The sequence below is a fragment of the Stegastes partitus genome, unplaced genomic scaffold (assembly GCF_000690725.1).
Source record: "Stegastes partitus isolate 25-593 unplaced genomic scaffold, Stegastes_partitus-1.0.2 Scaffold349, whole genome shotgun sequence".
In the NCBI taxonomy this organism is placed as follows: Eukaryota; Metazoa; Chordata; class Actinopteri; family Pomacentridae; genus Stegastes; species Stegastes partitus.
Window position 1 is genome coordinate 405,334 of NW_007578080.1, and position 24,772 is coordinate 430,105.

The 24,772-nt window shown below is 40.8% G+C and overlaps 1 protein-coding gene across 1 annotated transcript; it reads left to right on the forward strand.

Annotated features, from left to right (window-relative positions):
* Positions 1 to 1,114: 1,114 nt before the first annotated feature.
* On the forward strand, positions 1,115 to 24,772 carry bicdl1 (BICD family like cargo adaptor 1). The gene is made up of 10 exons (XM_008284166.1): positions 1,115 to 1,507; positions 2,754 to 2,969; positions 10,224 to 10,340; positions 13,633 to 13,779; positions 13,979 to 14,158; positions 14,273 to 14,491; positions 16,482 to 16,625; positions 17,331 to 17,461; positions 20,135 to 20,255; positions 22,103 to 24,772. Exons 1-10 carry the CDS (start codon positions 1,115 to 1,117, stop codon positions 22,277 to 22,279), a joined length of 1,845 nt encoding a protein of 614 aa, XP_008282388.1. The 3' UTR covers positions 22,280 to 24,772.

Consider the following 24,772-nt stretch of genomic DNA (forward strand, 5'->3'; position numbering starts at 1 on the left):
GTTTCGTTATGGGCGATGTTCAGTCAAAGGTAAAATAAGCAGTGACTTTACTAATTCCTAAAGAATAATGTTTATATTTAAGTATTATTTTCGAGAAATGTATTTATTTACCTTACTGGCTCCATTATTTACATTTACATTAAACTTTGGACAAACTCTTCCAGTGATTATTGCAAACGGTTTAAAAAAAAAAAAAAGTCCTAAAAGCATCGCGATAACTTCGTGGTCTGTCGTAGTTTGTCGGGTTAGATGGGAAATGAACTGATAGTTACACTGAGGGAACACAAAATTGAAAGATGTTTTATCGTTTTTATGAGTAGTGTTATAATAGTGGTAGTCGCGTTTCCTCACATATTTTGTCATTTAATATAGTATTATATAAAATCAAGCACTTTATATGCATACTCATATACAATTGTTCCTATGTCAAGTATTTTACCTAAAGCTTTCTTGCGGTGCCTGGTGCGTCACTTAAAGCTACAGTCTGCTCTTATTTGACCATTTCACGTGTGCACATACTGGATGTCACAGATGTGTGTGAGAAGCACCAAAATATGGCGCTATCCTTCTCAGCCAATGGGCTGTCCGTTTGTAACAGCTTCTAACTGGCGTCACTACCGTGGCGGGAACGCGCGTTCAAGAAGGGAAAGAGGCTGAGAAGGCATCGGGATCGCGCTCATCATGTTTGGCTGGCAAGTGCCTCCGGTGTAACAGGCTGCTCAGTATGGGGGATCCAGGACCCCGAGACGGGATGGACCCTGACCGACCGACGACTGCGAAGAGCTCATCGAGGCGGTTTATACCGGGATAAAAACATCCAGTGTGTCCTATAATAGAGAGCCTGTCAGGGAGCTGCAGAAGAGGCGGTGTTTGCTGGGATTCAATCCGAGCCGGAGTCTCGGCTGGGAGGTTAACGAGGAGAGAGGGACGTGAGGAAACTGGGAAGGCAGCAGTTTGCAGTCTTAACTGGATCCAGGTCGGAATCACAGGAATCATGGATGAATTGTCGATTACAAGCCGGTCCGGTCAGCCCAACCCAGCCGGAGCAGGGTGGGTTCATCCGGAGTGAAACCAGTCGGCTCTTATCTGTTGGCTTCTCCTCCGCCGGGCGGCGATGTCCGCTTTCTGCCTCGATCTGCAGACGTCCGCTGTGGTTTCAGCACCACTGGAGCTGGACAGCGACTGCATGGAGCCCCGGGCCAGCCCCGCCGCTCAGGAGCCCGGCGGCTTCCAGGGTCACCCGCTGCGGCACGCCGGCTCCGGAGGCCTAGGCATGGCCTTGGAGGAGGAACTGGCCATGCTTACCGGGGAGCGGGGAGATGAGGAGGAGCTGGCCGACCTAGAAACGCCTGCGGTGGGGCATAACACCGACTTGCTGTCGCTTTTCCGCCAAAAGGAAAAAGACTTGGTTTTAGCTGCTAAACTCGGCAAAGCGTTGCTGGAAAGAAACCAAGACTTGACCAAGCAATATGAGAAAATGCACAAAGATCTCAACGAGAAATTAGAGGTAAACTAAGAAAAGAAAATAAGATTTGCTCAAGTGTCTTATAGTTTGTCCTCAAAATTCCCTAATCTCATGGTCAAGTTTGGGCCTTTGCTATGTAAACAAACTGAAGAGGATCCTAAGAAATGCAGCCTGTAGCGCTGCAGTCTGTACGATTGTACATGATGTGCTATAAGCTGGAAAAAGTTACACTGAGAAAAGTAACAGGTGTAGCACAGTCTGAGTTATTTCACGCTTCATGTTTACAATGAAAGCTGTACAGCTTTTGTTCTTGTTTTCAAAATGCTCCACACAGGCCAACACGTGAGCTGAGAAAAACCACAAATACTAATCCTGTGGCTGTTTAGGGCCTACTGTATCTACTGTACATCTGTTCAGCCCTTTGATCCATATTCATCCTCATCTTGGAGCTCAGAGAAATAAGCTACCTCTTAATATCAATCTCTCCTTTCTCACTGATGTTGTCACATTTCCTGGTATCCTATTCTGACAACACTCACTGTTGTTCTGTGGTCTTGTTTTGATTCTCTTTGATCCCCCCTTTTTGTGCTGGCATTTATCCAAAGATGAAAATAGTGGCCACGCAGATGCCAGCTGCTTTAGCCCTGGACTTAACCATAACAACAACCCCCATCCAAGCTCTGGCAGCCGCTGGTGGTGCAGTGCATCTGTCCACTGTTCAGTGCCATCTAGAGAATAGAGAGAAGCATTGTATTATTTGAACTGTCAGTCCAGGTCCCAGAATGCCAGAAGACTGGTTCTCTTCAAAATCACTCTGTTATATGTGTTACATGTTTTCATTTTAGGCTGTCATCAGTTTCTTGCACTTCTTATGAATTGTTTGTATTGTTTTGTAACAAAACTTTAGTTTCTGGTATGCAGTGCAAAATTCTCACATTAATTAATATGTTTTTATGTTACTACCAAAAGCATAATCCTGGTACAGTTACACTGTGAACACCACAACAGATAAAAACTCTTATAAAAATACAACTTCAGAATGGCACCCTGAGCCGTAAACAAATTAGATTTTGCCTTTATTGTTGTACAAAAACTTTTATTGAAAGGATCAAGTTTCAATTTTGAACTTTTTCTTTAGCAGTAATGCAGTTTCCAAGGATAGAGTACAACTTTCTTAGTCTTTTGAAGCACTGCTATCTAGGTCAAGTCACTCCCCCAGTAATTTCATTGATATTTATATTCAAAACAAATTAAGATTTTAACCATCTGTCCTTTGATACACATGCAGCACTTGGAGCAAGAGAAGCATGAGTTGCGACGGCGTATGGAAAGTCGAGAAGGGGAGTGGGAGAGCCGCGTTTCTGAGCTGGAGACGGACGTCCAGCAGCTGCAGGGTGAGCTGGAGCGCCACCAGGTCCAGCTGAGAGAGGCTGACAGGGACAAGACCAAGGCCATCAGCGAGCTCTCTGAACAGAACCACAGACTTCTAGAGCAACTCAGTAGGGTGAGGAGCAGCATTCATGTGTATTTGCGTGCTTCTGTTTTTGTGTGTGTGAGTCAGATGCACTGCCTCAGGCTGGCTGGTCAACCTGCAAGGAAGATTGAATTAGTCTGGGCTTTGAGTCATTATGTCACGTGGTCCTAATGCTGCTTTAAATGCCCTTCCACCATACAAGGAAACATATCTTAGGGAAAGGCCAGTGTGTTTGTGTATTTGGCATGTGATTCTTCCTGGCTTGGCCTCAGGGCCACTCAGCTCAATTTAAGTTTGCCTGGCTGGCATGACATAAGGTGTTCAGCCAGTTGAGGACTTGTCCTCCCTCAGGGTGGATCTATCTCCATTCAGCCAGCCTCACTCTAACTTCACCTGAGTTATGCTAACTCATCAATATAGAAGTGGAGCTTCCGGGTCTTATGTTGAATAATTTAGAACAATTGGACTGCACACTTATGCAATAGCACTCTGCATATTGACAGGTAATTTGAGTGCAGTGATTATGAGTAGCAGATTAGAAAAGGTCCCATATGAGATTTTCAGATAAATGGACAGACAGATTGATATATACAGTCAAGCAGTGCTTGGGGTTGAGAACTTTAGTCTGTATCCTTGGATATGCTGCTCACATATCAGGGTGAACTGAGAGTGGCTGTTGGTGCAGACTGATGGAACTGAGAGTGCTAACGTTTGTAGCTACAGCTGATTAATCCTTTCTAAGGAGCTCAGTACAACATCTCAATCTGCTCAATCGACACCAAAACAGGGACGCATTATCCAGACTGAGTGGTCCATTAGGTGGAACAATATAACAGCCCTGCAATGAAATTTGCCTTTTAGAAGTTAGACTATAGTAAATGTTATTGCTTTATTGCTACATAACACAATTTTTTTTAATTCACAAATTGCTCCTCCAGCATTTCCACACTAGGAAAAATAATATGGCTTGTCTCTGTAATTATATAGAATGACTGTTTATTGTAAACTGTAGGGTTAGAAAGCATTATACCAAGCAACTGTTATGTCATAGTGATGAGCTTTCTTTCCAAGAGCTGGACTACGTCACGCTGGCCTGCCTGTCAGACAGATCAACAGCATAAACACCTGTAAGGACAGCACAGCAACTTAAGGGCTGAAAACAGAAGCATCACGGCACTGACTGCTGCCACGTAGTTTGGCAGTAGGTTACATTTCAGGAGGCCCCAGAGCTGTGCACAAAGAGGTTGACGGGCCTGTACAGGTGCTTTGACAACACTGTCAGCAGTGCCGCCAATGATGACACCCATGTTCGTGTGTGTCTCCACTCCTGGGAGGAGATATGATCTGTTGCCAGGCACACTGGGAGGAGGAGACTCGATGTGGTTGATTTTTAAGCCCCAGTTCACCGCTGAGCAGAGCAGCTCCCCTTCTCATCTTGATCAGATTAGATCAGCATCCTGCCCCATCTTGCCACAACACCATCATCACATGGCAGTCACTGTGCTGAACTGGTCAGCTGCTGTGGACTGCAGGAAAATGCAGGCACTTAGTATAATTAAACTGCATTTAATTTAAATGAAACTTGGGTGTGGGAATCTATCAAGATTTTCCCAGAAAGAAAGTGGTGTGTATTGTGTTTTGGGGGGAGAAGCATATCTTGTGGTCTTTGTGACTCAGTGAAATTCATGAGACCTAATTGACTGCATCGATCCAGATCTCATGATTCAGTGCGTTGGGTAGACAGTGGAAGACCTGCTGGGTAATAGAATAAATGAGGTCAGCCACAGTACTCATGCTCTCTCTCTCTTTATATTCTTTTTTGTCGGTGTCTTTCTTCTCTTGCTCTCCCTCTCTGTCTGAGCTCATTACTAAGCAATGGGCTGTGACTAAGTAATATTAACTGTTTACAGCTCTGAATGATCGCAGGGAATGTAAGGCTACCCTGCAGTAGTGAGGCCACAGGAGGCCATCTATTTTCATCTGTCCTTTGTGTTTCTCTTAATAGTTAACCCTTTAAGTGGAACAGTCCTATTATGATCGAAATCCATATAACATCTTGTTAGTCCTGTCCAACTATAGAACAGCACATGGTCCTGTGCCCCTGCATAAGTAATGACAAGATTATTATTGTAGTCTTTTGGCGTTCCTCCTAGAAATCACATTTCAGTGAGTGGTGAATGGAAAGCAGACACAACTATTGCCTGCTGCTGATTGACAGAACAACCACATCCACATAAAAAGTTTTACCAGTTTGTGGGTTCAATTGCTACACCACAGAGGGACTGGCACCATGTTCTGTTTAATTATAGAGGTCAAAGTTTGACTCATTGGTAAGTAACAAAAACATACGCTTTAATTTATTAAAGATTGATTACAAGTCAAAACAAGTCCCCATTATTCATATAGCACATTTGAAAACAATAGACAGAGTCAAAGTGCTTTCCAGTAGAGAAACAAAATTTGTAACACAAATTTACCTAACAAGCTTAAATATTAAGGTTATGATCCTGCATTATTATAATATCCAATATATACATTTACCAGACTAATTGAAATAATACATTTACAGTAGTATGTAAAAGACTAATTTACCGAACTAGATACGCAGCAACAAATACAGAACGAATGCTGGAATAAAAACAAAAATAAGTAATTACTTCCTCAATGACACAATGAAAGAGTAATGAAATGCTAGGATAAATCAGGACCACATTTTTTTTTACATTTGTTTTTTACATAAATGTAGAGCTTTAGAAAATTAGAAATAATTACATACTTGTAATCATACATTTATATAATTTATTCAATTGTACATCAATTATTTAGTTCATTCTATCATTAACTCATTCAGTTTAAATGTTATTTTATTTACAAATCATTTTGTTATTATTAACTGAATTATTTCAAATACATATTAATTATAAATTAAACTGTCAGTTAAATTTGTGAATTGCATTTAGTTTATTAAGTATTAAATATTCAACAATGTATGCATTTTTTATGTATTTATTGAAGAGTAAGTCCATTTTCAGTGGATTCTCAGAGGATGATTTTAAAGGGAAATCTTTCAGCCAAAGGTTAGAATTGCAAAAACTGTGCTTTGCCCTTCTAACTGCTCAGGGATCAGTTCTTAACAGTGTTCAATTGGCTTCAGTGGGATGACCTTGAGAAGGCAGCGCACTTCATAGGAAGTGATGTAAGTCATGGGGTAAGATACAGCGCTGAGGGGATTTGCTGTAATCCGCACTAATAGCCCTGCCATATGCATTTAGTCAGGAACCAAAACAACTCTAATATAATCCATACTCTACTTAATTAATAGCAGCAGGTACCTTAGGTATTTGACCAAGCAAGATTTTAAAAAAATGATTCCTCAGCTTTGTTGTCACATCTTATCCTGGATGGACACAAATACCCCACATGGTTACCCTTCTGTCGGTGCACTCTTATGCATGTTTGAGTGAACGTTCCAATAGTCGGTGATAAAACTATATGTTACACTCAATACACCAGGAGGAAATAGGTTCTCATTGATCCAGGAGGTGTGTGCTGTGTCTCAGTGTGTCTTGAGTGTCAGAACAGCCAATCTCCTCGGGCTTAATCTGATCAGAGTGAACCAGCAGGAAGGGGACCTTTCTGTAATTACATTAGCACACATGCTCGGAGAAGGCTGGGGATGCACTGGCTGTAGCAAGTGTCTACATGCTTTATGGCCACAGCCAATTCTACTGACCTCAGCCTCCAGAATTTACTTAATTAAACAATGACAGTAGGTTCCAGTCATGGTTGTTTATTCGAGGCTATAGAGGAGGGGTAGTTCCAGTTTTTGGCTTACAACTACATAACAAGCAAGGTGTAATGTGAATAATTCTGAATGACTAACACAGAAATCTGGCACCCTTTGTTGTGTGTGGCCTCATCAGAACAGTGTAACCACATTAGACTCACGCGAGATTCAGTTTCACTCCTTCTTTTACATCCTCCAGCCGGTGTTAAAAACAGTCCCTGGGCATCTGTCCAGCCATCAGCTGACACAATGTGCGCCAGCCACTGGAGCACAGAATGCCTGCATCCCTTCAGCCCAGGGTAGCTGCTGCTCTCGGGATCGGCCCTGTGATCGGCATGTATTGTCACTTGGAGATTTTGTTATGCAACCTTGTGAACGTGGGGTTGCCCATTCTCCATAAGTCTAGACGAGACAGCGCTCTGTGTAAGTGACTAAGGAAAATACCAGAAGCATTGAGACCACAAGTCGCTGCTCCACCAATCCCACTTCTCCGTGGTTGCCATGACAACCAGAGTGACATGCAAATTGAAACTCCATGTGTTGTTACCATGGGAATGTGCTTTACAGAATGGCACAAGGATGCAGATAATTCGATGCGAGGTTGTGCCACCGAAGACCCTCAATGCACCTGAATTGGGCGTCGGAGAGCCTTTAACTGAATCAACAGGAGGGATATAGTTTAAAAGTTTTGCCTCTCCTCCTCCTGCTGCACCCCGTCTTTCTCCTGGAAAGTAAATGTCCAGTATTTGCTCATGGTAATGTCAGAGTAAAGAGGATCTAAAGTAACATGTCTCTGTGCTCAGCCCTACTTTTCTGCCCTGAATTCCGTCGCATCAGTCTGATTTTCCCCTTGTTTGTCCTGTCATGCTGATAATGCTTGATCTGGGATCTGAGGAATTTATGCGCAGATTAAGTGACTAACTGCAAGTCTGCAGTCAACTCTGTGGTTTTCAGACACAATCTCGCAATCTCAGTGTGTCAGGGTGTTGGGGCAGTGGGTCAGCTGTCACGTTACCACTGTGACCTGCTGCTGCACTGGCCTCTGATAACTGCACATCTGTTTCCCACATAGAGACAACTGCATCTCGCAGCTGTCACACATAAACGCACATCTGGTCACTCTAAGTGAATATGCAATGCTAAGAGACATTGGTGCACAGTGAGACAAAAAAAAAAAAAACAATGACTAAGGCAACAAATTGCAAATAATTTTTAGAATTAGTGCAACAATTTAGATTTTCATTAGAGTTTCCACATCTGCTTCTCTGCTTGATTATCAGATTTACACCAACTTCTTCTAGCTTTTTTACTAGCAAGTATTTGTTACTTCCTCTGAAAACATTCTTAATGTTTTTAGGTAGGTTATACAACAGTCATTTGGAATGACATATGTCAAAAGGTTTTTTGTACTGTATTCACATAGTTTATAGTCCCCCTCTGATGTAAATCAAGTTTTTTTTTTATCTTGCTAACATGTCCATTTGGTGTTTTTATATGCTTTAAGACACATCATGAGTGATATGAAAACAACACCAAGGCTGAGCGTTTCCACCTTGAAACTTCAGCGTACTTATGATTGTCATTTTAAAGCAGGAAGGGAACACTTCATTCAGTATGTAACTTTGATGCACAGTGATGAGTTGTTGGTGTTTTACCCGATGGAGAGAACTGGAGAGAGACTTTAAAAATAGCTTTAGTTTAATGCAACTCCAGAACTCATGACTGTGGTTTGCCTCCAGGTTTCCACAGAGCTTCCAACATGATTGCTGTGTAGTTACGGGTCTGTTTTAGATCTGAAATGCCAAGTTATAGTCAGTAACTTGTAGTAGTATATTGGTTTGCTCAAATTGGATGTAGTGTTTGATCTACTTCCATATTTGACACTAATTCTTAATGTTTTTATCATATCTGCTTTGCCCAGCTAACTGTATGCATCTGAAGAAATCTCGGTCTTGCGGACTGTATTTTATGTTTAATTCTCATATTTGAGTATGATGCATATATAAGTATTGCCTTTTTGTCCGCATGTGTTTAACCTGTTATAATTACCAGACGTTCAGTTGCCATGCATATAATAAAACCTACTAAGCTTGTTATCATTCAGTTATCACTCATGGTCCTTAATCAGTTGTCCGTCCACTGGATACAAACCATGACATTACTCTAATGTTATCAACATTTGTTGTTCAAAGTAGTAGTAGTTGAACTTTTTTACAATTATTATTTAATCCAGGTTCAATGGGTACTTTGGGGAGAGATTTAATTTCCCACTTGACTTGAAATAATATAAGTGCATTGTAACTATGGTAATAAAATAGTAATTTCTTTATTTTATTAAAGTCATATATTATGGTTTCAGTGCTGCATGCTTTTGGGATGGAAAATATGTGGATGTGAATCCTTCCAGGAATAACTGTGCACTGATTTATTGTGAGGGATCAAGACTTTGTTGATAACGTCTGTCCCTCTATCAGAAGTTTCAGAGCAGTCACAGGGCTGCACTGTTAGTTACAGTTCAGAGTGGAGTCCCAGAATGATGGAGCTGAAACAGTCGTCCTGACAGCTTGTCCTTCCCAGAGACTCCCAGAAGAACTCTGACACAGACAACTGCCTGTGTTACCTGAGGACAGAAGTGAACTGATGTGTTCTAATGCATCTACTCCAGCAGCTGTGGAGTTGTGCACTCCTCAGCAAGCTGCAGCAGTGTATACTGCCACCTAGAGGCAGCCAGGCATACTGATGCAATGCTTACTGTCACTCTGTGATTAAAACACAAATTAAAAATAATGCTAATTTGAACTCAGCGCTTCTTTGCTCACAGTTTTTTGGCCTATTTCCTCCATGTTTAGCCTCCTCAGGGAGCTGTAGGAGTTGAGTGCTTTTGATTATCTTGCTGTTGCCATGGCAGTGATGATAATGCCAACAGTAGCTTCCTGAGAACAGCTTTATGCTAATGATGCTCAGCCAGGCTCTGCGTGGCCTGATCCCACCTGTCCAATAAACTATAGTGACGCACAGAGTCTGCTGCTGCGCTGGATTGCACAAATACTGAACACATCATTTGAGGCTTTTAACAAGGGCCATGGCTTTTGGGTAAAATTGTGTCACTAGAGAGCCACCTATCAAATGCACCATTTACAGGAGCAGACCGGAGAGGGCTGATTTACACCATGTCAGTGTCAGTAACACAGTGTGAGTGCACAGTGAACAGCAGTGTGTTTTTGTATGTGTGCGTGACACTTGCTATCAGACTCCAATGAGTCACCACTGAGAGGCAACAGACTGAAGGGCTGCTGTGCAATCTTTCTCATTTAACTTATCAGATAATGTAACATTTTAACGTGTTGTTGTCCCAGCAGTGCCATGAAAATTAATTAAGGAGGAACGTCACTGATTCTGCAAGTGCTAAATTAGTGCTGTGAGTTTTTAAAGTAAACGCAGGTGCATTTAAAGAAAATTCAGTATATTTCCTGTCCTGTGTATTTGTCCTTGTCCAGGCTGCAGAGGTGGAGAGGCAGCTGTCCACTCAGGTCCATTCATTACGGGACGACTTCAGGGAGAAGAGTATGTCTACAAGCCAGCACATGACACGACTAGAGACTCTACAGGCGGAGGTCAGTCACTAGCTGGACCATTTTTCCTGCATCAATCACTTTATACTGAGCACAGTTGATTGAATTGTATTTTTTAGAGCGTGCCTAGCTTGAGCAGTCTCCCACTAAAAGCTAAACATAAATCCTAATACGGAAAAGTACAGCAATAATTAAAAATTATGTGGCCTGTTTGAAGCTTTTGATACTCAGCAAGAGGCCTAAGGAGGCAATAAATCTCAAGAAAATTTAAAAAAAAAATTAAAAAGAAGTAACGCATTCTTCGTCTTGAAAAGTTTAATTCATCAATGATGGAAAAGTATTCAGATTCTTTACTTAACTAAAAGTATCATTACAGCAATGTAAAAATACTCCATTACAAGTAAAAGTCCTGAATGAAATATCCCTCTCATGTAAAAGTACATTATATTAGCAGCATTGTTATTTTTACAAGTATTTAAGCTGCTGATGGAGCTAGTTTGAACCGGGGCTGAACAATTAATCAATTTCAAATCGCAATTTGAAAAAAATGCAATTAAATATCTGCAAAGGCTGCAACTTAGGATATATGAGGTGTGGCTATTAAATAAATTAATGCTGTATTTCAGTTACATTTCAGGGGTTATGTCTATTGATCAGTGTACACTGTTTAGTTAAGACATGTACACTGTGGATAAACTGGCACAAGCCCAGTCTCAACACTGAGCAGCCACACCTCTTAGATTTTGCAGCACATCTGACGCAGAGTTAAAACTGTTGTGTCAGTGGTTTTACAAATTCATGCCGTCCTACTTGTGTGACATTCACGCTTGTGATGGTGTCTCCTGTGTAAATGCTCCATCACAGGTTTTAAATCTGCTATGCAGTGATTATTAAACAGAAGCTTGACTTGAGAAAATCACAGTCTGTGTCAGGAAAGTTGCAATTAGATATTTGCTCCAAATCATTCTGCTCTGGTGTGAACCATCCTATATCCAGTTTCTCATACAGGGAATAGATAAATCTGAGAGTTTTTTAATGGGAGAGGAAAAAAGAAAAACAAAGCTCTGATACACGAATCTGTTTTCCTTAAATCTTTGATTTTTGTAGAGATATTTTATAATTTGATCATTTATTGAAATTAAAGCATGTGAGAAGTTTAGAAGAAGTTTGGTGGAGCCGTAAACAACTCAGACAACTGAAATGTGACTAACTAGACATAGTTTTTTGTAAGAAGCCAAAAAAGGTTGAAAACTACAGGTTTATTTTTTTAACTATTTTCTGTATTTTAAAAGCTCATTAAATTATCCCTTTATGTAAAATGGTATTTTAAAAGCTCATTAAGTTATCCCTTGTGTAAAATCTTTAACCTAAAAGTAACCAAATCTGTCAGATAATTTAGTTAAGTACAAAGCAGAATATTTCCTTTCCAAATGTAGGGGAGTGGAAGGATAGAGTAGGATTAAATGGGAAGTACAATTGTCCCAAAATTGTCCTAAATACAGTACTTGAGTAAATGTACTTAGTTACTATCCATCACTGGAATTCATAATCAATCGAACACACCCCTGCTTAATTCAGTACCTTGAGGACTGTGGCTGCTGCAGTCTAACCCATAGACTTATACAGTCTATGGCCTAACCAGTAGTTAATCTTAGAAAACTTTAGACTGCTGTTCTCAGGTGAGTTCAGTGATATGATGTTGTCTGTTGTCTGTTTGTGCTGCTGACTGTTGTCAGTGTTGGCATGTCACACATGGACGTCACTGGTTTAATCACAGAGGAGAAGCACCACATAATCACACTGTAACTGGTTGTTTCCTGCGTTCCTCTCACTCTGGTCGCCTCATTATGATGCCTTCCACTGATCCACTGTGTTACTATCCTTCCAGTTACCACTTGTGGTGACTGTGGCAGCTGTTCAGTAACAGTCAAATAGTCTTACTTTAATGTTTCTAATAATAAGTGAAAAGTTGTTTGGATTTCTTTCAGACCTTATTCTTCTTTTACTGTAATCTTAACCTTCATGTCTCTCCTCATCCGTTCCTTGTTCCTTCACCCACTTTCCTTCTTGGTTGGAGCAGCAAGGGCTAGAAGTGAGTGGTCCCCCTTCACCGTCTGTTGGCCAGATTGCATGTTGCATGTAACATCTTGTAAAACAATAGAAACAAGGATTGCGCTGTTATCGTTCTCCTCTGCCTAATTACATGAACTGCCAAAAGTGCACAGTACTATTATTTCATCGGGTAGATTTTTGAATCTCACAATGAATGGAATAGTGACTCATTTGACCTTATATAACCTAAAAAAATCTTGGAATTGTACATTTAATCTCTTGTCATTTTAAAATTGTCTTAGCTTATGTCATCATCTAAAAATGATGCTCAGAAAGGAATTTATATGTTGATGGAAAATCTCTATTTGATAATTCACATCCTCATGGCAATCCCTGTTTCCTGAGGTCTAGCATGAGTTCAAGGTGTGTTGTGATGTCAGTAGTTTCATGTATGAGCTGCAGATATGTCTAAAACATCGATACTGCAAGACAACAGTTCAGATTTTCCCATAGCTTCTCATCAAAGGCAGGGAGAAAACACCCAGACTGCAGAGCCTGCGCTATAATTGGAAGAAGAGGCTACAGCTCTATATTTAGCTGAGATACTGCAATCTCTGGGTGCTCCCACTTTTATAATGCTTTGCCTCTATATGACATGTGCAGATGACTAATGGCTTTTTGGCCTATTTGTGTGTGCAAAGACACAGACTATGGCAACCCAAAAATATCCAGAATCTGGCATTGCAGATGCTCATATGGTTGTGAAAACAACTGATCCCCATGTAAGCTCCTGTGCTGTGAAGTGGGTTACCAGATGTAGGTCAGAAGCAGGAGGGATAAAAAAGAAGCTGATGTTTGTTTAATGGGGAAAGCTGCTCAGGCAGCTGCAAGGGAAAACAATTCATAATGAATATGTTGCGCTGCTGCAATGCCAGCTATGAGTGGAAGTCCAGTACACAGCAATGGTAAGGAGTAAACTGGTGTCAAGCTCTCTGTGATGCTTAAGTATCACCAAAACATTCCTGGAGACGAGGGTGGCAACTGACGCCTACGCCCGTGCTAGGCAACAAACATTCTTTAGGCCAGTGGGAGTACTTTTTAATCTTGTGTAAGAGCCCAGCGTGCCTCAGAGGCAGGACAACAACCAAATTTTGCCTTTAAGCAGCTCCGTCGCTGCCCATCTGTTTGCTGTCGCCCAGGAAATCTGAACATCACTAAGTTTCTCCACTTAAATCTTGTCTCCTGCTGCACAGTATCTAACCAACGCTGATTGATATGTTAGATTAAGATGCTGTCAGAGAGGAAGATGGAGCTGGAGCGGCGGGTGCATGCCATGCTCCAGGAGAACGAGCTGCTGCAGAATACAGTGGACGACCTCCGAGAGAGGACGCTGGTGCTGGAGAAGCAGTGTCACGAGAAGGACCTTCAGGTACAGACACAAGAATGAACAAGCTTTGAGGGGCAATACTATCTCAGTAGATAGTAGAAATTGCGTGTACACGACTTTCTACAAAGCTATTTTGTGTAAATCTGCTGAACTTAAAATAGTCGCAAGTGCTGTCAGACTTCTACTGATTCTTCTACTTGGCACTGTTAAGCTTCAGTTTTAACTCCTCTGTTGTGTCCAGTTGCGACAGAGCCAGCTGGAGCTCCAGGAGGTCCAGATGTCCCACAGGCAGCTGACCTCTCGGTTGGAGGATCTGACAGAGGAGCACAGCCTTCACAGCCTCACCCCCCACCCATCCAGCCTGCTGTGTGAGATCGAGCAGAGCATGGAGCAAGAGGAGCAGGAGCAGGAGAGGGAGCAGGTAATTATGTAGATTCTTCTGTTTTATTGAGTCCAGTCAGTTTGAGCCCACTGTGAGCACCAAGAGGGTGGATCACTAATATCTAATACCTCTCCCACCCACTGTGCTCTTTAGCTGCGTCTTCAGCTATGGGAGGCTTACTGTGAAGTTCGTTCGCTCTGCTCTCATCTCCGGGGAAATGACGTCACAGATTCAGCCCTGTCCACCGACTCTTCCATGGACGAGTCCTCGGAGACGTCCTCAGCCAAGGATGTGCCTACTGGGAGCCTCCACACCAGCCTGCTGGAGCTACGGAGGCTAACACAGAATCTGCTGGATGGCAACGAGTCGACGGTAATAAACAGCACACTGATAGCTCGTCAGCTATGTCGCTGCTTGACTAAACTCAGGCATCAGTTTAAAAAATTGTTATAATGCCTAAATGTAGGAGATCAGTAAATTCCAATTGTATTTAATATTATTATAGTGTAAAGAAAGACAGTGATCTTAGTGAGTTAAATAAGTGCCCACTTACTTTTTAAATGACATACCAGAGGTTTACTGTATGTTTAGTTCAAATGAAGTTAGATAAAGAGGTATACGGTGGTAAACTGAAGTTTTGTGTTCCCTGCAGTTAAAACTGTTGTACATAATGGAGACACAGTAAGGCCCAAACAAATCTTAAGTCTATCAGTCAGACACAGCAGGAAGTGACCTGTTGCTCCAAATCAGCCATTTGTCTCTGGATACTTTAGCATTATGTTAATGAGCAACTTGCAGGTTGATGACTCCAGCGAATTAATGTGCAGGAAAATACAACTACTTAAAAAAAGAAAAAAAAAGTCTATGTGTGCACTGCAGTTACAATTAGTTTTGTTTTTGTTAAAAAAAAAAAAAAAGACCAGTCCTCCCCTGCACTGTACATTCCACAAGCTTTTTGCCCTTTTCAGACCTTTTCCAACATGCATTTCTGATTAATTGACTTAACAATGGCTGTACACCACTCGCTTGGCCAAAGGCAATCTGTACAGTAAGGAAGTGTGGTTTCAGGTCGGCGTGGGTTTTCTGGTCATCTTTAGTTTAGTTTAATATTGACCTCAAAAAAACACGTTGGTTGTGATATCACCAAAGGGATTGCAGCCAAGCTGGTGTCAGTTTAACAATAACAAATATGGATCCTAACTGTAGTTCTGACACTGAATATGTCAAAAACAGATTTTCACTCATATCACAGCTTTATAAATGAAGGTCGGCAGGGTATCACAGCATCCAGGAACAGACAAGGATTAGAAAAAAATAAAGACAATCAGCAATAAATTACGCTGCAAATGCAGGGCAGGTGTCTCTGTGGGTGACCGAGGTTTGATACCATAAAATACCATATGTTACGGTTATGATGATGTGACTATTATTGGCTGTTTAATACCGGCAGATACTCACCATTACAAAAACTTCGGTCTTCAAGTATCAGTCATATTTCACTTTTCTAACATAAATTGACACTATGATTTATGGTGCCACATGGCAGTGAAGAAGAAAGAGAGATGGAAGAGAGCTGACTAATTTAGAAGTTTACAAACAGAAAAAAAAACTTTCAGAGTTAATGTTTTTCACAATCTGGAGCCATTGCTTCCACCAGTAGCAGAAGGTGCTGCTGATGGTGGACCTAAAGAGGCTGTGTGCACCAAAGGAACCACAACACCTATCACTGTCACATGACCCTCTCTTAAACATCCCATCCAGAACTTCAATATGCCTCTGAGAACATAATCCTCCTTTCTAAAATGAGCTCCACACCTACACAGAAAACAGACAGACATGAAAGCTTGCTCTGTTGTTAGGAAAAGTGAGGACTTGATCTCCTAGCAAGCTGGATTTTGTACCAGCTCCACAAACCTTTCTAGACTTTCTAAATCACCATCAGACTTACTACCACTATTGCACAGTGCGCTGGTGCAGTGACGTACTGTCCATTTTTTCACTTTAATTTAAAGCTTTATGTCTCATAAAACTTACAAAACCAAGTATTAACATTGAAATAGTCATTTATAGGAAATATTAAGTATACATTTTATGAATTATTCAACCAGCAAATTGCTTTTTAAGCCATCTTGTTTTGGCCAGTAAACAGTTACTTTGGCTACACATTCCCTGTAACCTTCCTAGAAATTTATAGTTTATCAATTACTTTCTCATAAAGGTGATGCTGGTTCAACTTTAAGTAAACTGTTTCTGACTTACAGCTAACATCATAGTACTCTGACTGATGTAGGGACATAGTAATGAAAACCGTACATCTACAGTGAGAGTGTGTAGTGAAGTGGTGTGTGTTTGGTGTTGAAAGGGCTCGCGGCGCAGCGATGAGGAGGCTCTGGAGGAACAGGTGAGGAAGCTGGGAGACGAGCTGAGGGAAGTGCGAGAGCTGTACGAAGCTGAGCAGGATAAAACGCGCAACAATGAAGAGGAGCTGCTTCAGCTGCACAACCAGGTATCGAACTCTGTACTTCACATGTTCACTCAGGCTCTGCAAAACATTAACAGAGCAGCAGAGATGAATCAATTAATCCTTTAGTTGTCAAATATGAACTTTTTGTTTTAGGAAAAAGTCCCAAATTTTTGATTCCAGCCTCCTAAATGTGAATGTTTTCTGGTGTCTTTGCTCCTTTATGACAGTAAACTGAAAAGCTTTGGGCTGTGGACAAAACAAGACTTTTGAGGACGTCATCTGATTTATATTTTATGTCATTTTGTGAACCAAAAAAACAAACAAACAAAAAAGTGATGAATTAAGAAAATAATAAACATCAATCGAAATAATCATTAGTTCTGCCCTATTCATTTATATTATCCAGTCTTTCTTGGTTTAATAATGTTGCATTAAGGAGCACTCATGACTAAGAATAACATTTAGATGACCTAGTGCAACAGACTTAGTCCTGACTCGTTCGTGTGCTCATATGATTTTAATGCATGTTGCTTATAATGTAGGACATCGCTCCAGACTTGTCTTCTTCCTGCTAGGACAGCTCACTCTCTCCTGAGGGTTTGAAGTTGCATCTTACATGATTTACACAAAATAAACTCTAACACAGGTCACTTCATCTTCTCCTGCTGAACTAGGTCAACTAAATATCTCACACATGAGCACCGCTCTGCAGAACTGATCCATTTCCCTCTGCTGTGTGACCTGCAGATGGCGCTGCTCTCTGTAGAGTTGTGTTCGCTTCGGGAGGACAACGAGCGAATGAGGACTATGGGTGAAGTCCGAGAACCCAGCGAGCAGCTCCAGAGTGCAATCAGAGACAGAGACGACGCCATAGCCAAGTAGGACTGTATAATGAACACTACTCAGTCCAGCACTGATAAGAACTACACTCATGTAGTTAGAAATAATAAGAAACAGTATCTCCTCTCACCAATAGTTAAGTATAATGTGCAGAATGTTGCATGGTTGCTCTGTCACCATTGGTTTATGAATGTGTGTGTGAATGGGTGAATGAGAAACACATTGTAAAGCGCTTTGGATAAAAGCGTTATATAAGTGCAGACCATTTCCAATGTTGCAGATCTATAATAAATATACTAGCTATCTAGTGTATAATGGAATCAACTCGATGACAGTTTTAAAGGAAAGTCCCTTTCTAATAAAACTTAAATCTTACTTTTGTGGCAGCACTGTTCTTACCACACATCACTGCATGTGGACACATCCCTGAAAATAAGTCTGATGTTAAAAACACAGTAGAAGTCAGACAATCATACAGGTTTTAAACGCAACGATTAGTTCAACTTTTTTGAAGAGACAATTAAAGTAAATCGCAAAATTGCTACACAAACTGAGTATAAATACCAAACATAGTTTACCTATCTTCTTCTTGGTTCATGTTTAACCTCCTTCTATTACTGTAGTTGCGCGCGCGCACACACACGCACGCACACGCACACACACACACACACACACACACACACTTTGTCTGTGCAGTGAGGGATTATTACAACTCTTACCTGTGAACTCATGTTTTCTACTACAAACACAGGTCTTATCCAAACATATATGGGTATTTCTTTAACTGTATCTTTTTCTATGCATTTTGGTTGCATGCAAACTAAATCTTAGGCTGCTGAAAATGGAGCTTTTGGAGAACTTCTCTCAGAGTGAAGACTTTCAGACACTCTGTTTGCAGTATTGACATTTAGAGCGGACACAGAAGCAGACATCACGTTTGTTTTTTGACTGTGTCCTATTATTATTTCTGAAATGATTGTAAAATGCTTATCTGGACAGAAATTGCTTTAAAACACTGTTTAACAATGAAACCATAATCATGTGGACATAGGCAAGAAGATTTAGATAATTTGTTAATTTATCTGAAAGTCTGATCACTCATTTATAATTTAGAAATATTCTCACATCTCAACTTGCACTTTTAATAATTTTATTATTATCACCAGATGTGTTGTCCAAAACTACCATCTATTCAGGTTCACATAATATAGCAGACATTTTGACTTGCCATTTGCAGGAGAAGTACAGGTGAAGCACATTTTGAAACTGGTGGCTCAGTTACCTCGAATGTCCAGTAAGCCTGCATGCCCAGTACCAGAACCCTGGAACAGCTCATCTAAATGGAATGCAGTCAGTTTCAATGTTATCCCCAACACCTGTGCTTTTCTTGCACTGATATGCTCCACAGTCTGCTGAAAAAACAGTGTATTCCAGTTTAAATTTGCTGCTTGTTAGTTCAACACAGAAGGGACATAAAAGGGATGGATACAGATTATTTATATATGTGTGAATTCACATATTTGCTTTTTTGCTTCAGCCGGCATATAGATTGTATATAAAAGATAGACGTAGCCTCAGGGTCTGACAAGTGAAGCCAATGCAAGTGTCTTTAACCTGCCAGCAATGGCCGATGTCGCTGGTTGCAAAAAGAAGTCTGATTGTGTAGAAGTCTATAAGAAAATGATCCCACTTCACCTCATTTGATTTGTTACCTCAGTAAACATTTCTCTGAGGGCTTGATGGTCTCAATTACTAGAGTCAAGGCTCCTTAAATACGGCATGATGTTTATTTTGTAAATTAAGGTCCCATTTAGAGTAAAATAAACAAAAAAGCAGGTTCTGTTTTAAGGCGGAGCTCCCTTGTGAGGGGAGGTCACTACCATATTAGCTTTCATAGTGTCTTCAGGTTCTCAGTCTGTCTCGCAACTTTTTTTTTTTTTAGAAAAAAGTCCAAAATTGTTTGAGTCCAGCCTCCTAAATGGAATATTTTTTGGTTTCTTTGCTCCTATATGACGATACACTGAAAATCTTTGGGCTGTAGACGAAAGACAATTGTCATGTTTTGTGACATTTTATGAACAAAAAATAAATAAAAAATAAGATAAGAAAAATAGTTAACATCAATGGAAATAATTAGTTGCAGCCCTGCTTATTTTCATATCAGATCACATCCAGTCTTCCACCACTTGCTCCTTATGTCTGGATTCAACAAAAACAAAATGCCGACAGCCTAATTCACAGCTAGCGCCTTATAAATGTTAACCCCCCCAAACCAATGTAAGATGTTACAGCCGCTACATCCACCTTTTATATACAGCCTGTGAGCCAGCAGCCGGTTAGCTTAGCTTAGCATAAAGATTAAAACAGGTGAAGGCTTGTTTTCACTGTGAAGCTCAAATGTGTTTGTGAGTAAACTTTAAACATACTTGACCGCAGATTTTATTTATTACCTTTGGACAGGATGAAGTTAGTTGTTTTCTCTTGTTTCCAGTCTTAATGCTAAGCTAAGCTAACAACATCCTGGATGTAGATTTAGCCAACAGGAATGAGAGTGATATCAATATTTTCATAATGCTCGCCAAGATAGCAAATAACTGCCTTTTTCAAAAAGATAACTTTTCCTTTTGAGTAATTCTACACTTGAGCTGCTATGCAATTGTGCTGACGCAGAGTTTTTTATTCATGCAAGTCTTCGTGTGTGTGTGTTACAGGAAGAAAGCGGTGGAAATGGAGCTGGCCAAATGTAAAATAGACATCATGTCTCTGAACAGCCAGCTGCTGGACGCCATCCAACAGAAGCTCAACCTGTCGCAGCAGCTGGAGGCTTGGCAGGTGGGTCAAAGGGTACATGTCACACGAGAGTCCGTTTTAAGTCTTATCGAACAGCTTTTAACATAAAAATATTCGTTGTGTTTATTTGTTCAGTCCGTTTTAACCTAAAGCCCCTTACAGAATCTGTGCATACGCACTAAACCACTCATTTAACTGCTGAGGGTGTATGTCAGTCGCTTGTCTGTGATGGGTGAAAGGAAAGAATAGTTTACAGATACTGATTATTAGTAATCAATGAGACCAATAATATTATTTCAAACTGGAACATGGGCAGTAAATCTGGATGGTAGAATAACACAAACTCCAACACAAATCTTCATTCAACTGCTGATGTAGGTTTTACATTTGTTTGATTAAAATATTTTTCAACATTTATTCTTCAGTATTAACAATATTAATTAGCTTGTTACATGTAACCGCTGACAGACTACAGAGTCACTACAAACAGAGATGTGGCGGCATCAGAACCAAAGAAGCACATTTTTACATTCATTTATATAATCGTCACAAAAACTATTCTGATAATTGGAAAAATGCTGCATCAATCCGATAATCAATCACATATGTGGTTGCGGATGTAGTTTGCGTGTGTGTGTGTGTGTGTGCATGTGTGTGTGCGCCCGTGCGCGTGTGTTCCCTCCCTCCCCTCCCTCCTTCGTAACAAGCACCTCTTTCCTCTTTCTTCTCCCCGCCCACAGTTTGCCTCCTCAGGGCTCTTTACTGTTTGGCTCTTGTGGTTTCTGATCTAGTGGCCTTTCTCAGCTTCCGTACCACCCTTTCTCCCCTGTGGTACCCCCCCTCCTGCCTTAGAGGTGAGCCCGAGCTGCGCCATCTCGCCATTTCACCCTGCACTTACCCGACCACGCCATGCTGAGCCATTCCATGCCACTGACTCAGGAGAAATGCCCATCACAGCTCTGTTTCTATGTGAAACCATAAACCAGCACTGAAAACCATCTGACCTCACCACCCCCTCTGTCTCCACCTGCCTCCGTCTCCTCTTTACATACATCTGTAGCCTGTTTATTTTTATCTTTTTTTTTTTGTTTTGGAGAGTGGTCCACTGGTCAGCTTACCTGTTGAGAGACAAGAACATCAGAAAAACACCCCTGAGTCACAAGTAGATCATAATGCTTGGGGATATATTTTTGTATTCATGCTGCTGTGTGTTGATGATGTTCAGTCTGACACCATAGTTGGTTCCAACTTGATTTTGTAGCTTGTCAGAGCCCTCTGGTGGCTTCATTGCTCAACAGCTACTAACAATAATCCAGGTTCCTTATTTCATGCTTTAAGTCAAGGTATTTGGTGCAATTTAGAACAATGGTTCTTTTCCAGAGATTCAAAAAGTAAATCTTAGCAGAAAAACATATTTGCGCATCATAGAATTCTGCTTTTATTCTGACTTTTTTTTTACATTTGCATTTGATTGCGAATAACTGAATAATTTTACCTACGCAGACCTCTAAAATAGCATATTCTAAGAGGAAAAATTACTCTTTGGTTAGCTCTTCACATTGAGACATATGTCGCAGGTAGAAATTGCACAATTTAAAGGATCCACAACCTAAAAAGGTTGAGAATCATGTTTTAGAATATGATCTCATCTGGAAGCTGCAATGTTTTGAGCAGCTGCTTTCTCTTCCTGTGTATTCTATACATGAATGGTAGATTTTTTTCATTATATTTAAAGCAGGATTACAAACCCAACGAAGCACAGGCCTCAGAACTCCAAACAAGTAACTTGATCAGCGAATCTCTCCAGAACTTCTTATACCATCTCACTACCTCAGCATGACATTTCTCTCCCGTCTTTCGCTCATTCACCTTTCTGTTTTTGACTTTAGGATGATATGCACAGAGTGATTGACCAGCAGTTGATGGACAAGCACCAGGACGAGTGGCGCTCGGCCCCGACCTCCCTGTCAGGGTCGTCGAGGGCCCACGGGGGTCAGTCCTCCAGACGAGCTCACCGCATCTCTGACCGGGACAAGAGACTTTTCTCTTTTTTCAAAAAGAACTGAGCCCCGTTGGACTGGCCCCGAGCACAGCAGACAGACAGACAGACAGACAGACGAGCGGGAGAAGGAGGGAGCAACATCACAGTACAGGGGTAACAACACAGCCAAAGACAGGCAGTGGCATACACTGAGGTTTGGGGGGGATCATTTTGCACTTTATCTGTCCCATTACTCTTCTCCTTACTGATTAACTGGTGACTGCTGACAATGAGTATAAGAGCAGGACTTCCCCAGAGGCTTTGGCTTCGGCCCCTCTCATTGAAACCTATTGGTCTTACAGAACATGAACAGGGTCTCAGAAGTTTACCTCCAAAGAGGAAGGTTTCCTTGTAGTGCCTACAACCATCTCTACAATCCCACTGCCAACTGTGTAGAGAAGGAACACTATGTACAAACTCTCACTGTATGCATCCCAGTTATCAGGCCAAGGAGTCTGGGGAAAGACAGACGGATATATGGGACATTGTAGGACCATGAAAAAAGATGAGGATAGTAGGGCAGAGCTGTAAGTCAGAGTATGAGGGATGAAGCTATCCTCTGGGTAGAGAGCAAAGATGCTGCAGTCAACCCATGTGATCTCTCAGGTTTATTCATTTGTTCAGGCGAACATGAGGCAACAGTTTGATGTATCAGGACCAGAGCATATATCTGACAACAGAAAGCTTATTTACATATTGACATTGTCAGGAAGTTTTTAATTTTACAGCCTGAGGTGCGAACAGCCAATTATAGCAAGAAAAAAGACTTGGTACTAAGGGGTATTCCCATAGTTTAGCTTTAGCTCACTTTCATTAAGTTTAGGGACTCACAGTGGACCTATTAAAGCTGCACTTACAATATATGGATCAAATAACTATGTTTAATGTGAAAAGAAACAGAGACTTATCACCTCACTACCAACCCCTTAGCAGCGTTGTAACCTTTTAAGCTGGTTGTTTTAGTTGCAAATATTTCAGTGAATTTCGGCCTTAAAATTTGTTTTGTGTCCAGAAAAATGACTAAATTTCTGCTCATGTTCTCGAACAACTTGAAAAATTGAGAATATGTCTCTTGATGTATTTGCAGTGACTTCCCAAGTGAACAGAAACAGATCAGTACAGCTTTGAAAAATGAAATGTTTAAAATTCAAAGCAGCAGAGATACCCTAAAGCTAAAATCAACATCCAAAAACCTTTCATTTCTCATAATATAACCAATGCTGTTTTCATTACACCTCTTCTAGCTGGTACATGCTCACATCTGTCTTATTCCACAATCCCAGTCAGTAATAAATGTGTAGATTCCAAGCCTAAGTTCAGGGTTAAATCATGCTGTATTAAATTGAACTAAAACATAATTAAACTTGAGCAGGTCTAGAGAATCTGTGAATGAATGTATAAAACCAGCACTTTTCAGTTGGCCATGTATTGTGGCGAACTCGACGAGGCCTTCATGTTCATGTCTGACGTCTGAATAAACCTTTGGGTGGCTGAAGTTACTGATACTGTCTGTCCAGGTGTTATTATTTTTCTACACTCAATGTTATATTTAACATTTATTTACAAATCCTATCTTTTTTGTAAGAAAAAGGCACTGTCCAACATTGTCCCCACGATGTCAATCATCTTCCTAGTTGACCAAATGTTTAAAACGTTTACATCAGCTTGAGAAGGAGGCAGAACTATGAAGTATGCTCATCAACTCAAGAGTAACCTGTTGAATTTTCATGTTGTTAAGACGCATGTGAGTGTACAAAACTCCACTGAACTTCCTCTGCAGTGGTCAGTGTCTGCTGCTTCGTTTCGCATTCACCACTAATAGAAAAAGGTCTACCTCCATTCTCATTGCTTCAATACTTCATGGGCACTTTGATTTCTTAGCTGGCGGGCTTCCATTTCAGGCAACACATCTGTGACTCCGTTGGTAAAACAGTATGTGTTGGCCTGAAATCTCCGAGCATGAATGACTTTCAGTGTGGCACAGTGATGTCTCATGTCTGTCTGTGTTTGAACTCACGTCTAATGCAGCTGTGCAAACCTATGCAGATGTCTTCGTGTCATCTCAGCTGGTTGTTGGGAAGGATCAACCCAAAGAATGATTTTTATAATAAAGTCGAATAGGTTTGGATGAAATTGATATATTTATAAGAAAAAAATGCATACCTTTTGAATGAAAATCTTTTTGTAGGAAGAAATATACCTGTACAATGTAGGCTCCTCTTCATGTGTGTCCCAACAGTGAGAAGAAATTCCACTGGTGAGTTGAACATTGTCACTTGTATGTATGTTTTTTTTTTTCACAGTCCTGGTTCGGCATGCAGTAGAGCTGGTGACAGATTCCACAATTCAAATGATTCACTGATACGATACACAAATTATTAAAAACACCCCAAGAAGCATGAATAGGAGTTATTAATCCAAGAGTACCTCATAATTCACCACCCACTGCTGTCACTGTCTGATAAGTTACTCTATTACAGTCTATCTGCTGAGCTAATAAAGAAACACATCGACATAT